The sequence below is a fragment of the Balearica regulorum genome, chromosome 7, assembly GCF_011004875.1.
Source record: "Balearica regulorum gibbericeps isolate bBalReg1 chromosome 7, bBalReg1.pri, whole genome shotgun sequence".
NCBI lineage: Eukaryota > Metazoa > Chordata > Aves > Gruiformes > Gruidae > Balearica > Balearica regulorum.
The window spans coordinates 30,539,222-30,553,637 of NC_046190.1; the positions used below are offsets into that span (position 1 = coordinate 30,539,222).

The following is a 14,416-nucleotide window of genomic DNA, read 5'->3' on the forward strand; positions in this document are numbered from 1 at the left end:
CAGCCCGAATTGGTATTTGAGGGAAAGCATGTATTTTGTGAAGCCAGGTCTCAAATTATTAGTCAGTTACAGCAGTCAGGATAATGGAATATTGAAACTAATATTCAATCATACTAATTCAGGCTATCTTCAATTATTTATTTTTCGATGTATTTAAACTTTAATGGGAACAAAGTTATTGTATTGCTTAGGGCTAATACAATGTTGAGTATACGAATTGGAGATCCATGCCCTTCGTAAAACCTGACCGTGTTCAAAACGATTGCAAGTAGCTTCTATGGGTTATTAACTCTTGGGAGCTTTTATGTTTTAACATTTACTGTGTGTTCTGAAGACTGAAAACAGTAGTTACAACATCCATAAAAATTGCTAGCATCATGCATCTAGAAGCTAGGCATATAAAAGTCTTCAGTGCTTACGTCTGAGGTTTTAGAATTGAATTGACCATAATTAGCTCTTCAAGTAACACAGTAAAGGCAATTTACATTCTTACACCAGTCATTAGAAGAAAATGAGCGAGCAAGGTTGAGTAATTATGGGAATCCAACATGTCATTGTCCATAATACAGGACTAGTACCTTTTTGTGTTTTGGATTACACACTGATTTTGTTCCCTGTTCTTGCAGGGTGCATCTGAGAAGGACATTGTCCACTCTGGGTTGGCTTACACAATGGAGCGTTCTGCCCGAGTAAGTATTGCATTAGTAAATATACTTATAGGAAAAAACTTACATGACTTTGTGACAGTTTTTGAATGGGTTGTACAGAATTTCTTTGCAATTAAAGGAGTAGAGAAACAGTTCATGATAATGGAGGTCACTGTGAGTAAGAGGTATTTCTCCTCTGTGCCAGGGTGGCTAGCTTTCACTGGGTATAGTAAACATCAGAGACTAATACATGAAAGTATTAGTCAGGAAGTATTTTCAAGTAGAAGCTGTAGTAATTAGATACTTTTTAGTTGTCCTCTTGTACCTGACTAATCTGGGACGCATACCTAGGAGTGCTTTACTTTACCGTCAGCAGTTTTAGATTAATCCCTCTGTGCAGTATTTTTAGTTAGTGGGGCAAAGACTACTTGAGACATCTTGTCACTCCCTGTATCTGAGGTACACACGGATCCAAGACCTGGAAAGGGACACTGTAGTAATCTGAGAGATTTTCTTCCCTTTAAGATCTCAGGATCAAGAATTTTCAGAATTGATCCCCAAAGGATTGGAGCTCTAATACCAGTCTAGCAGCTCTTACACTCCTAACTTGGATCCTCCAAGGGAAATCTAGTGTCATTCTTAGGGAGAAACTTGCAGAAATCACATATAACCTTTTCTATTTCAGCAAATCATGCGTACTGCCATGAAGTACAACCTGGGCCTGGACCTGAGAACAGCTGCCTATGTCAATGCAATTGAGAAAGTCTTCAAAGTGTACAATGAGGCCGGCCTGACCTTTACATAAACAGGCATTACCGCTCCTTACTGTATCCCATCCCTCTCGCCGTTAATGTACCTACCCTCTTCTTGAGAAAGCTTATCACAAGTTTACATGTAACCACAAAATTTTCTTTTCTTCTGACATTATAGTGGATTCTATTCTCAATTAGTTTCAGTCCAAACTAGTCTTTTTTTTAACAATAAAAATCCATGGATTAGGAAATTGTATACAAGTATACATCTGAAGATAACAGTTCATCTGCACTTGTGGGGGCCATTCTGGGTATTTTGCCTACAAAACAAAAATGGTACATTTTATGTATGAAAGAGTGGTCTTGCCACCTGAGCCACTTCTCAGACTTCAGATCAGATACTGTACTAGATGAGCACATAGCTCATTATTACTTCATGCACTTTTGTTTAATGATGTAATTTTGGCTTTGGCACTTTCAGTTAGGCCTTGTATGATCAATGCTGTGGCATTGTCAAAGGAAGAACGGGCCTCCAGCAGGGATTAACTTTGATAGGAGTCTAATTTTTATTTGTAGTAAAGCTTCAGGCCTGATTCTCTTAGGCAATGTTTTTTTCTTTAACTGTGCTGCTGTTACAGGACTGCCTTTTATTGCTTTTTCAAGCTAGCTTGACTATCACCATGAAGTATGTAGAGGTGACAGACTAATATTTTTGTAAGCTGAAACTATCAAGCAACTCTAGTTACATTTTTAATCAAGTATCTACATAATTATAGGTTGTTTCCTTTTTTTAGAAAAAAGGAATTTGGTAAGCAATCATACTTAGGTTTTTTGGAATGCTTTTTCAGTCTTTTCATTTCAGAGGCTTTTTGAGAATTAGATACTGCCTCAGTGAACAACTAAAGTGAAACTGAATCTAGAAATCATTGGCCAAACTACAGAGGAGCTAGAATGCTGCTATAAACTTAATCCACTGTCTTAACACACACAGCCTTTTTTCTTTTTAGTTCCCCATCAGAAGGTCGTGAAAGTTTTGAACATACTAGAATACAACAAAATGGACCTCAACACAATATTGGATCAAGCACAGTTTTCAAAGTGTAAGGCTTTTGTCCAGTGGAGTCCCCTTGAAGTGCCAGATGTTATTTATGTAATGAATATGAATGTTTTTTTTAAAAGACAACTTAGTCCCTCCCAGAAACTCATGCTTTTTTTCTAACTACTTTGTAACTGCATGACATAACCTGGAGAGAAGAGCAGATATTAAAAAAAATTGACCTTTCCAAACCTACTATGCTGGTGTATTACTGTTTTCTATTTCATTGAGTAGCTTTCCCTAGTTACAATCAGTCTGTGACTCTTCACAGCACACTTTTTTTATTCATTACATGCCTACTGCTAAGATACTGTCTCTGAGTTATCCTGTGGGTCTCGGTCTCTTGAACTTGCCTGTCAACAAGATTTTTGAAGTTGAATATATTTGGTAAATCATTTCAGGTCTTTACTGTGTCCTCTCAAATATGTGTGAAGAACTATTCTGATAGTTAGCATTGAGCAATAAACCTGTGTGATGCATTTAACTAGTGGCTTACTCCATCCTATATGCTGATATCCAGGGTTATAAAAGTACTTCACATCACTTAAGTGCAGTGTGTGTGTGTATATACTGGCATTTATTTTTTTAAAAGATGAGAATCCTTTGAGCATGAAGGAATTACTGTCATCAAGGTACAGATCTCTAAACACAAGATCTGTATGTTGGATCATACTTTTCAGTGCAGTTTTTATGTAAACATTTATGAATTGTTACAGTTCAACTCTGAGAAATTGTAACCTACCAAAACTCTGATGCTAAAAACCTAACAAATATAGTTGTATTATTGACAGGAGAAAGTATCTTAAAAGCTGAGTTGCATTATCTAGCAGCAAAGTTGTTGAAAGCAAAGTGCAAGAGTAGTGAAGAGACATGGCTAATTTACTATTGTTCTCCCTCCCCGCCCCCCATTTCCTCTCCAGCTCAGGAAGCACCTCTAATTTGGCTGTGCAAACTCAAAAAATGGGGCCCTTTCAGTGTTGGAGCATATGGAAGGCTGGCATAGATAGCTGACTGGGCTCTCTTCTGCATCCTACTCAGTTTGAGCGGAAAAAAAAGCCAAGAGCTGCACAATTCCCCAGTTCATTAACATCTTAGATTCTTGTACACCCATACATTAACACTTCTTTTCCCAGGACATCATGAAAGAAAGCAGACCTACCACCAGGTATGATTTTACCAGAGATGAGCCCTGAAGGTTAACTGGATTTCTCCTCAGCCAACTTGATTGCAACAGTTACTGCCCTCTTGTTAACACGGGCAGCGTTGGAGACCTCTGAGACATGAATCTGAACATGTCCAAAAGCTGGTGCAGGGAGAACTTAGGGTACTTTTTATCAAATAATTGAGATTCTTGAGGAGATCGATACTTGGAGTCTGACTTAAGATTACAGCACATCAGCTGATTTGCCCTTTGCTTGTAGCTAAATGCAGGATCCACGCTATCAGTGAATCCACACTTCCTGTGATGGATAGCCTGTTCTGAAATAGTCTTGTACATTAAGGCTACACGGGTGCTGAGCATTGCTGAACTTGGTTCCAATGTGATCAGACAGTTAAAAAAAAGTAAAATTGCACATTCCTTACCACATTTTGCAGCACCTACCTCTCAAGACCTGGCAACAGCAACAAGAAAGTGGTAAAATTTTACACAGTTGCTGTGAGTTAATGTGGTTTTAGAGGCTTGGGTGCAAAGCAGCTCTAGCCTTTTCCCAGCCCCTAGCCACAGCTGCAAAAAGCAATCACGCTCTGGGATGTAGGTTATATGTATAACCTGGGGTTTGGTATTGTTCTTTTTACTGTAACTGCAATTAGGTGTTAGACCACAGTTCTTGGGGATTGCTCCCCTCCTTACATACACACAAGTTTTATCTTCTAGCTACCAACATTGTCACCACTGCTATTCACTTACACACCACTACACATTCACCAGGAAACATGGTAGTTTGTTTGGCATGGAGCCAGTCAGTACCTGAAGGTAGATTTCAGCACAGATTTGAACCTGCTCTGAAATACACTTACTACGCAGAGCAAGACACATCCTTACCATAGTAGGTATTTGTAATCTCTCATGCAGTATTAAGTGCTGATTATGTAGGTGGTTTGTGTGTAATAGTGGCTCAGGAAGTACTCTGAAGCTGCAAGTGAATTTCATAAGGATCACTACTACAATGGTTTGGCATACGTGCTGCCTGCAAGCTACTAAAAACATCTCTCTACTATACAGAAGAGCAAGTAGAACAATCATTTTTCATTCCTGTGAAGAACTCAGACCTACATCCATTTTCATTGATGGCAACTGTCACCGTCAGGAGGAAGGGCTGGCGCAATGATAATTCTTGCTGTGATTTCAAGGTGCCAAGTATGTGACCTTTAAATTACTCTGTTAGACTCACCAGTTACTAATATCAGATTCCTTACTCATTCCAACAGCAAAACACTTCTTCCCTCCACACTGCGTGCGGCATTACACATAATACTGTGCTGTGCAGAGCTGCGGAAGTTGTACCAACGATCCAGCTCAGGCAGGGCCAGGCAGTTCAGTGGGGAGCCGAGTGCTCTGCTGGCAGCGATGCCGCCTTCTGCTGTTAGCGTTAGTTTGAGTATCTCAGTGCTCTTTTACAGTGGTTATGTATACCTAAACACACCTGAATCTTCGTCGGCACAGTATCTAGCTGCAGTTTTACAGATAAGACCAGAAGTATGAGCAGAGTCACAGAAGCGCACAGGTGCTTACCTTGTAACGGCTGGTTAGGTGCTCAGCTTGTGCTGCTTGCACACATGGGATCACAACTTACACTCAGTGACAAAATGGGAGAGAGACAAATCTCGAGTCTTTGGCTTTATGTTGTGCCCACTCCGAGCCATCCCTTAGCTCATAAAAAAGAGCATGTTTGCATTAATAGCATAACAGAGCTTTAGCTCTCTGCTCTGTAAAGTAATCCAGTCTTTCTAGACCAGTGATTGTAAATGGTTTTTAATATGTGTAACCAAAGCATTCCTAAGGAATACACACAAGACAGATAGAGTGGAAGTATTTTCTTTATTTAAGAGTACATGTAGTAGAAACTTGTTTACAAAAATTTCAGTGGTGTTTGTTACATTTTTATCTTCATTGTCCAAAGCTTTTGCCCCATGAAGTTGCTTGATTCGCTACATTTTTTACAGCTTTTTCACCGGTTTCAGCAACTTTGTAGACTTCATCAAGAGCTTTAAAAACAGAAAAAAACAAAGGTAACCATAGCATCACGGCAATACCTTTCCCTCCCCGTGCGGGACAAGGGGCAAGGCAGGGTTGGGGAACCTATCTGGGAGTTCACCGATGTGACATTATTGAAACACACAGAATCGTGAGCGTACCTTTCTGACCAGCATCCTTAGCCTGTTCCACTGCTTGCTGCACAGTCTGGCCCACCGCGTTAGCTGGAATAAAGAGAAAAACAAGTATAAATCAAGCAGTCTTTACCCTTCCCCTAAACTCAGTAATCACATTTTAGAAGGGTTTGCAAAACATTTCAGGGTGAGAAGATGAAAATTATTCTATAAGGGTGGGCACTCTAGTCTAGCGGGAGAGAGATGCTATTAGTAAGCTGGCTGTGGTTCCCCACATTATCCCGTATCTTGGTACAGATGAAGCTTATGGAAGCTACAACATCTGTCACCTACAGTTTCAGAAAACAAACCCTAATAGAGACTCAGGTGCAATGAAACCTTCCTTTTACGGAGCCTGGCTAGGATCTGCAGAGAGCAAGCTTGGGCAGTTCTGTTGGTAAAGATTCTGCCACTGACTGCATAAAGCCTGATGCTCGCTGTTTACAAAGCGGCATGCTGTTAAGAGCAGCACATCAAAATTCAGTGAATACTCTAATACCTGCTCTTGTAGCTAGAGAAAATTTTGTTCTGTAAGAGACCAGACTAGTTTTAAAGGCATGGAATTGTTCCATAGAGGAGACTTGTTGAGACATGAGGAGCAAGAGAAGGTATTGTCTTGAAGTGGAAGAACTGCAGCCTAGAAAATAGTGATAAATACTTGGATGATTGGCCTCCAGGAGCTATGATCAGGGAAGTCTTGCTCACAAGAGTCAAATAAAAGTTTGGGGCAAGTGGCCTTCAGCTGAACCTGTATTTGTTTTATTGCCCCTGGCTCCAAATGCTACCTTTTAAAAAAATATTTATGTGTTCTGCACAACAGACAGTGAAGGGGGGGGCTGACTGAGCAAGCCAGATTCCTGGTGGAAACTGCATGAGGGAGAAGTGCCAGGGTGAAGAAGGACATTTAAGTGGACTGAGAACAACTAAAACTTCAAAGGTCTCCAGGCTTGGATTGAATGGCTTTTCATCAGTAGTTGTTTCGTTAAGTGCCTTGTAAAACCAGTGGCCTATTTCACCTTGGGTTTGTAGGACACTTTCTACCGCTTGAAAGACGTGCTAATTCTCATCGTGCATCATCTTTTGCTGCAGTTTCCTAACACGAATGAGGCACATTGCTCATAAGGTGCGGCTAAGGAAAATGCTTCCTGTAGCAATCTTGGGTCACAGCTGATTTCGTGGCTCCTTTTAGGAACGACGGGGGTAGGTGCTAATTTTAGCTTGGGCTTGCAAACTTGCAAAGCCCAGTTGCATCACTCCGATTTTAGCAATGGCTCGTGGGGCTGTGCCTTCAGGGCACGAGGAGGCACGACAGGAGTAGTTCAGAGACGAGATAATTAACAGTTGTACAGCCACCAGTTGGACAGTTTTCTTCTAGTTAAACACTAGCATAAAATTCCCCTTTGTTTTCATTTAAATGGAGATTTGGAGGGTAGCCCTATTTATAATAGTCCCAGTTCTGACACTGATGCAACATGAGTTCAGCATTACATGCTGCGTATTTACTGCTCGTCATCAAGGTACGCGCTGATGGCACAGAAGTGAGCAGCCAGAGTCAGACCCGTGCCCGGGATCCGACCCCGGCTGGAAGGGCTGTGCTGTGGCACAGGACTTGCTGGGCTGATGCGTGCAGGGTGCAGGCAAAGAACGTCTTCGGACCGCTGGTATCTGAGGAACTGGTTCGGCTTCAAGTGCTTGGGACAGAAGAAGGACTGCTGCCACGATTTAAAAACTTTGCTCTTAGAGTTTGTTGACACCTAAACACTGAGTTCAATCAGCTGAAAACCGAGATTACTACTCAGCTCCTTCAAGATGACAAATACTACTTCTGAAATAGCCACATCAGTCTTCTAACATAGGAAGCCATAGATAAATGTTTCCACGATATTAAAAAACCCTTTAGAAACATCAAAACACCTCCAGAAATATGCATTTCTATGGCTGCTCTACAGCAAAAGCAAAATGAAGAAGTCTTTATTTGAAAACAAAAATTGATGGCTACCCTCCTATTGCCCACATCCTGGTGTTTCAGCATAAAAACAGTTGATTTAAGAATCACCTTTGGAAAGGCGGCAGTGGATGCAGGATTAGGCATCTTTCATCTCCTTAGCAAACTGAACCAAGGATAGACGGTAAATTAGGCATCCCACTTGCTTCATTGAGGACATAACCTGCCAGTAATATTTCTACTGCATTTGAAGTCACAGACAAAGCTGGTTTTGAGAGTTTACTTAAGTGTCATGTAAAGAAATATGAACCAGTCTCCACTGCTCCTGTGTTATACTAAGCACAAACATTTCAGGAATCGCACCAGTGCGGATCTCTGTGTTAAAGCTTCACTAACAATGGCTCGTCTAAGTGGCACATTATTTAAAGTCAGGGCCGATCCTGCGAGCCTCTCTGCAGGAGTAAACTTGGCGCAGGTGCCCCGAGCCCCTGCAACTGCCCCCTTTGGCTTTCGGGGGGGCGAGCGGCTGCGACACCAGCCAGGCTGGAGCACGGACAGCAGAACGGAGCTGACATAACTGCGTGTATTTGTGCAGCACTGAGGGGATCAAAGCCCTCAGAGCTTCAGGAAACTAATCCACTACTGCAAACCTCATATTTCTCATGGCTGTTCACATCAGAAAACAAAGCCCTAGATAAGCAGCCTTGCCTCCCCTCTTGGCTTTCTGCTGGCCTCTTCTCTCTTCAGTGCATCCTCTAGACACCCACACAGTAAAAGTCGGAGTGGGAGAAGTTGTGGGAAGCCAGTAGTAAATATCGGTCCTTCATTTACTATAGTGTTAGAGGGTTTGGAGAATACAGGACATAGTGACTGCACCCTTGAGGAAAGCATCGATAGAGTTCGTGCCTGAGACAGATTTGCTCCCAGCTGCAGGGGTGGGAGCAGGACACACACTCTAACACCCAAGGTGCAGGAGGAGGGAAAGCAGAGATTTGTATTTACCTGCCACCTGTGCGGTGCTTTCAGCTTGTTGCGTGGCTTCCTCGGCAAGCTTCTTCCCAATCCCGAACATGGCTGCGCTCCGTCCTCTCTCCCCGCAGAGGATGGGTGAGTGAATCGCTAAATTCGGTTCTGTTACAATGTTTGGCAAAGTGCAGCTTTTTATAGACAAAGCAGGACTCCTCCCAGCAGTTACAGGGCAAATGCAAACTGGAACAGTGAAAAGCCAGGAGCCCTTGTTGGGTGATTAATACACGAGGCATAAAAGGGTGAAGAGACATGAGTGTTTACTGTTTTCCTCCCCAGAGAGAGGGTGTGGATTAATCAGCACAAGTTTTCCTTGGCCCAGGAATGAAGGCTTTGTTTTTCCACGTCGAGGAGTTGGTAAACAGCATGCATGCCACAGCTGTCCCGACCAAAGGCTCCCGAGCCCATGCTGCGGGAGGAGATACAGGCAGGCACAGCCCACTGTGAACTGGGCAGAAAAACCTTGCATCGCAAAACACTCAGCTGAAGAATTGCTTAAATCAACTTTGGCATTTCAAAACCTTACATAGAAAAGTATCCAGTCTCAGATGATTCCTGCCGACATTTTTTTCCTCCCCGATGGGACTTAAAATTCATGGCTATAAAGAGAAACAGGAGGAGCTAACTCTGCTTCTTAAAGTATCTGATGAAATCTTTGTTGTGTTAGACGACAGTAACAATCTCACAGTGCATCACAATTAATATTTTAACCCCTTGTTTCCAATGCCTGGCTCCAAAGAGTGAAGAGAAAACGTTTGCATGCTTCCCCTCTGTCCCCCCAGCGAACACTGGAACGGGCTCCAGGGCCGTGGGCCAGAGGGCTGCAGCCCCGCAGCCTCTGCCTGCCCTTACCGGGGCCAGGCGCCGCTGAGCTGCCACGCCAGGCTCGCACCGCCTGCCCCGAGCGACAAAAAGCTGAGCTGCCGCCTTGTTCCCCTGGCCAGAGCCCGCGGGGTGGGACACGGCACAGGGCCGGGCTGCGCGGGACGGGACGGCCGGAGGCAGGCTGCCAAGCACGCCGTCCCCTTCCTCTCACGGGACTCCTGTGTGTTGTCCAGCCAGCCGAGAGCTGCTCTCACCTCAAACATCTAGGTTTATTTTTTTTTCCTATGATCACCTGCTTTCTAGTAGAACCTACTTTTGTGCCCTTTCACACTGAACAGGAGCTTTCGCTCTGCTGATCAAATAATTGTTGCTGAAAAGGGGGGAAAAAGTGTAACCTACCTCAGAACACGGGGTTTATTATTCAAACTGACCTTCTGCCTACAGTTACCACCACAACAGGCTCTAGGAATACCTCTCCTGATCCCAGACATGTTGTTTCATGAACAACAATTCCTCTACAATATCCCTTCCAGCACTACAGCAAAAGTTCTGTTTTCTTCCAACCATTGCAGTTTCTTACTGACCACGAAGCCCTTCTTTATGTCATGTGAATACCACGTGGAAGGTTTTCTGGGAGTGGGGAGGGGCTTCTCTGCATTGTTTTATCTTCTGACAGAAGGAAAGGGCTTAGTCACCACATCTGAAAGCAAATTCTACCAGAATACGCTCACAAAAACCAGAAGGAATGTAACAATTTTGGTTTTAGATTAACATCTTCCTTGACATCAAGTCAAGATGCATTGACGAAGTTCAGAACTGACCTATGACGCAGAAAACCCCCTGAAACGTTTCGGATAATTCAGAGCAGCATTTGACCCATGGAAATTCATGGCACAGCAGCGGGGCGGTAAAATGCCCCCATTGTTCCCTGCAACATCCGCAGTCACCCACGGCTGGCCTTGCTTGCAGGAAACAGCAATTTCCTAGTCCTGCTCGGCTGCTGCTCCAGTTACTGACAGGGAGAGATGTGGGAAGACAGCGAGACTCAGAGTCAGCAATAGCCTTGTGTATTTAGCGAGGTGACTGTTTACGTTGTGGAGAGACACTAGAGATGCCCCTCTTCATGCTGTCTTAGCTGCAAAGCGACGACAGTTCCCGCTCTCCTATGCTCCAATACTGCAAACGCAGCTCTGTTTTCAAAAGCCACAGCATCGCTAAGTCGTGAGCAACTTCCACGGGAGCAGCTCGGTACAGCACCGGCACTGATGCTTTGACTTCCCGATAAGCATGAGCATAGAAATAAAGTTACAGAAACAATCCTAATTATATTATGCCAACACACTGCGGGTACATGTGGAATCATAACAGTAGCGAGAGTACACGCCATTGCCATACGCCCTACAAACAGGTGAAGGTGATATTTGCCTCACAGGAGTGAAAACATAACAGCATTAAAACACACAGCAGTTTTCAAATATAAAAAGGATGGACCTATTTCCTGTTACTATATATAGACTAAAACCACAGAAGATCAGTGAAGAGGTGTAGTTCTCTGCCGGCAGCAGGATTTTCATCACATACGCATTTAAACTGACATTAGATTGCATTCAGCGCCGCAGCTTTCACCACCCATCGTTGCAGCAGCACACGTCTCGCTAACCGCGTTTCCTAACTTCACACGAGCACAGGCGGCGCAGGTGCGTAGCAGCACCGTGGCTTTCTATAACACGAGCTGCCCCTCCGCGCCATGGCTGCTACTTCTCAGAGCGAGCGATGCCAGCACAGCTTGCTGAACACACGGGTTAAAGCCGCCGAGGCACGAACACGTACACACCCTAAGCCCAGCCACCAGCCAGCACGGGCACGTGCAGAGCTCGAGCGCGGAGACAAAACCCTGCGTCCTTTGCCACGGGCGCAGGCTGCGGGACACCCACCGCGGCCTGGCTGAACGCCGCCGCCCGCCAGCACCCACCACCGGCAGATACCTCAGCCTCTCCCGCGGGGTCACGTCCCACCGCCACACAGCCACGGCTCCCGGGGGGGGGGGGGGCAGAAATCACAGCGCTGGGGGCAAAGCCACGCCACATCACAGCAACCGCGCCACCGACACGACGCGCCACCAGCTTCCCTCCTCCCTGCAAAGCACACAGCTGCCTCACATGCCCCACTCCTACCTGCCCACCATGTCTGCAGCCAGGAACAACCCAAGCCCCTGCCCGCAGCCCCTTTAAAGCCTCCCCAGCCCCCGCCCCCGCCCGGGCAGAGCCGGGCAGCCCCAGCCCAGGTGCAGGCAGGTTTTAGGGAACGGCCCCTCTGCCCCAGCCCAGCCTGCAGCAGGGTCCTTATTTGCCAAACCCTGCAAGGTTTCAAGTGGAGGGGCAATCTATGCAGTTTGTGAGAGATGAATTTAAAACACGAAAAGAAGGTTGCTTTGGTCCCCTTGGCAGCAATCCCCAGTGGACCCAGTGCCGCCACAGGCTCTGGGAGCAGACGGTGCTGGCAGCGCCAAAAAGAAGCTGGACAACATCACAGACAACAGATCTGTTCATACCCAGAGACTCCAGGGAGCGGCCGGGATAAACCCTCCAACATAGTTCATCCAGCAATCATAGTTGCTCGGAGTAGGAGGGGAAGGCTGCAGAGCACGGCCCGTCCTGCCCAGGCTCCCTGAGTCCTATTGCCACCGCTCGCTGCTGCTGCTGCTCTCGGGGAAGGAGACAGCCTGGGGCAGGGGAGTCAGCCGACACTTTTTCAGGTCGTAGTGTAATGGCATAACGCAGTCAAAGCACGCAGCCAACACGGCAGCTTCACGCCCAGCACGTATCAGTGGTACGTGGAGAATAGCATTTGATGCAGCAACAGCTTACTCAACTTTATGTTTCTTGGTTTTACGTTTAGGAGGGCGAGTTTCTTTCTGCAGGCGTGCTGCCCCATCTCATGGCGAGCGGTTTCTCCATGGCACCCTCACGAAGCAGCGAGCTGTGCCCGCACTCGTGCCCCACGAGCCCTGGCACTGCCTCGGCTGCGGCTCCTTCCTGGCGCCCACTGGCCTCCTGCACCAGCCACCCGCGTCCTGCCTGCGCCCTGTCCGCGTCCCATCGCTCAGCCCCGGGTCCCCGGGCTGCGGCTGTGCCAGCAAAGCCCCCTGCAGCAGCCCCCCAGCCCAGGGAGGGACGAGAGGAGCCTGTGGGGTCTGGGTCAGGGGCGCGGGGTGCGCCACAGGGGTGAGAACCTGATTAAATGCAACAAGGGGGACTTGGGGAAAGAGGTAAAAAGGCGGAGGGTTAGCCCTAAAGGATGAAGGAGGCTGTATTTCATCGATGGTTAGACACGGGAAATGAAACGTGCAGCTAAAGCAACAAGGTGTGAGAGGGGGGCCCAGGGGAAACCAAGGCAAGGTGAGGTGATGCTGACAGGCTTGGGGGGCTGCTCGTGCCAAGGCCGACGGAAGAGCAGGAAGAAAGTGCTCCAAAAGTGTGTGCTCTCTGCTGTGTAGCAGTGTCACCGAAATCCGGGAATAAACCTCGTAACACCAATGTAGTGTTAAAAGGCAGGCATTCTTTATTGCAGCGCTGGATGCACGGGGGATAGTTCCACCTAACGTGCATACCTAGCCTACGAACACGCACATATTTATATTCTCAATACACACATGGTCACAATTACATCACATAGTTACATAGTTACTTCATTATGATTGGTGTAAAACTTTCTCGCTTTGCTTTTAAAGCTATATACTTAAAGAAATTCAGAGAGCATGCCCAGTGAGGGGTGGTCGTACCTTGGAGGTGGGTAGTTTTTAGCATGGAGGTGTGTTTTGGTATTATAATGAGATTATAATGAACAAAGTTCACTCAAAGGACATGATTTTGACAGAAAATGAAATATTATTTGGCTCATGTACCAACCATGCAGTTTATCAGTTCCATGGTACATACCAACCTCTCAGGTTCTCATTCCTAAAATGTTTTTCTCATTCCTTATTACTGCTAATAATCTCATCTTGATCCCATCACCATGGTTAAAAAGTTAAACACATCGGTTACAGCAGCTCTGCTCTCCCAGCTGTTAAAATTCACCACGAAGGCAAGAGACGCTCAAAGGGCACTCCTGCTTGCCTGGGCTTGGTCTGGGAGTTGCAAAGAAAGGAATAAAGAAAAATCTATATGTGAACTGTTACTATAAAAAAATATTGTGAACTGTTACTAAGTGGGAAGAAGTAGCTACTTGTAAAACAGGTTTGTTTGCATGAAATTTCCTGTAATTTCCTATCTGAAGGCAAAAGGGAAACTAAACAAGCATCACTTATGTGTGTACGTGCATGTGTACTGTCGTGGTACCGGCAGCGGCTGCAGGGCTGACACAAACCAGGAGAAGCATCTATTGAGGCAGGGCTTATGACCAAAGTGAAAATGGCTCATGCAAATCTTTTTTGGAGGCCGTTGGCCCCTGTGGTGCGGGGGTTGCGGAGCCCGGCCCAGTGGCACAGAACAGGAACACAGGCTGGGGTGTCCTGCTGGGGAAACTGCACGGGAACCTGATAAAGGGCACCAGGGTGGGGGAGAGGTGGTGAGGATTTAAAAAAAAAAAAAAAAAAAAAAAAATCACCTTTGCATTTTGCCACGTAATGGGAAACTGCAGCCACAAAGACAGGTTTCAAAAAGCTCGGATCTTTGACAGCCCACAGACCATTAACCAAAGCATTCACCTGAGATGAGAATTCATGTGTTCTTGGGCAAAGGAAGGAACCGAAGGT

At 45.7% G+C, this 14,416-nt stretch overlaps 1 protein-coding gene across 1 annotated transcript in view; it reads left to right on the forward strand.

The window, feature by feature from the left end:
- Positions 1–2,979, forward strand: part of GLUD1 (glutamate dehydrogenase 1) — a 30,678-nt gene extending 27,699 nt beyond the window's left edge. Inside the window, exons 12-13 of the mRNA XM_075758733.1 lie at positions 627–689; positions 1,333–2,979. Coding sequence (XP_075614848.1) covers positions 627–689; positions 1,333–1,452 — 183 coding nt within the window. The 3' untranslated portion in view covers positions 1,453–2,979. The remainder of the gene's footprint in view (positions 1–626; positions 690–1,332) is intronic.
- The last annotated feature ends 11,437 nt before the right edge of the window (positions 2,980–14,416 follow it).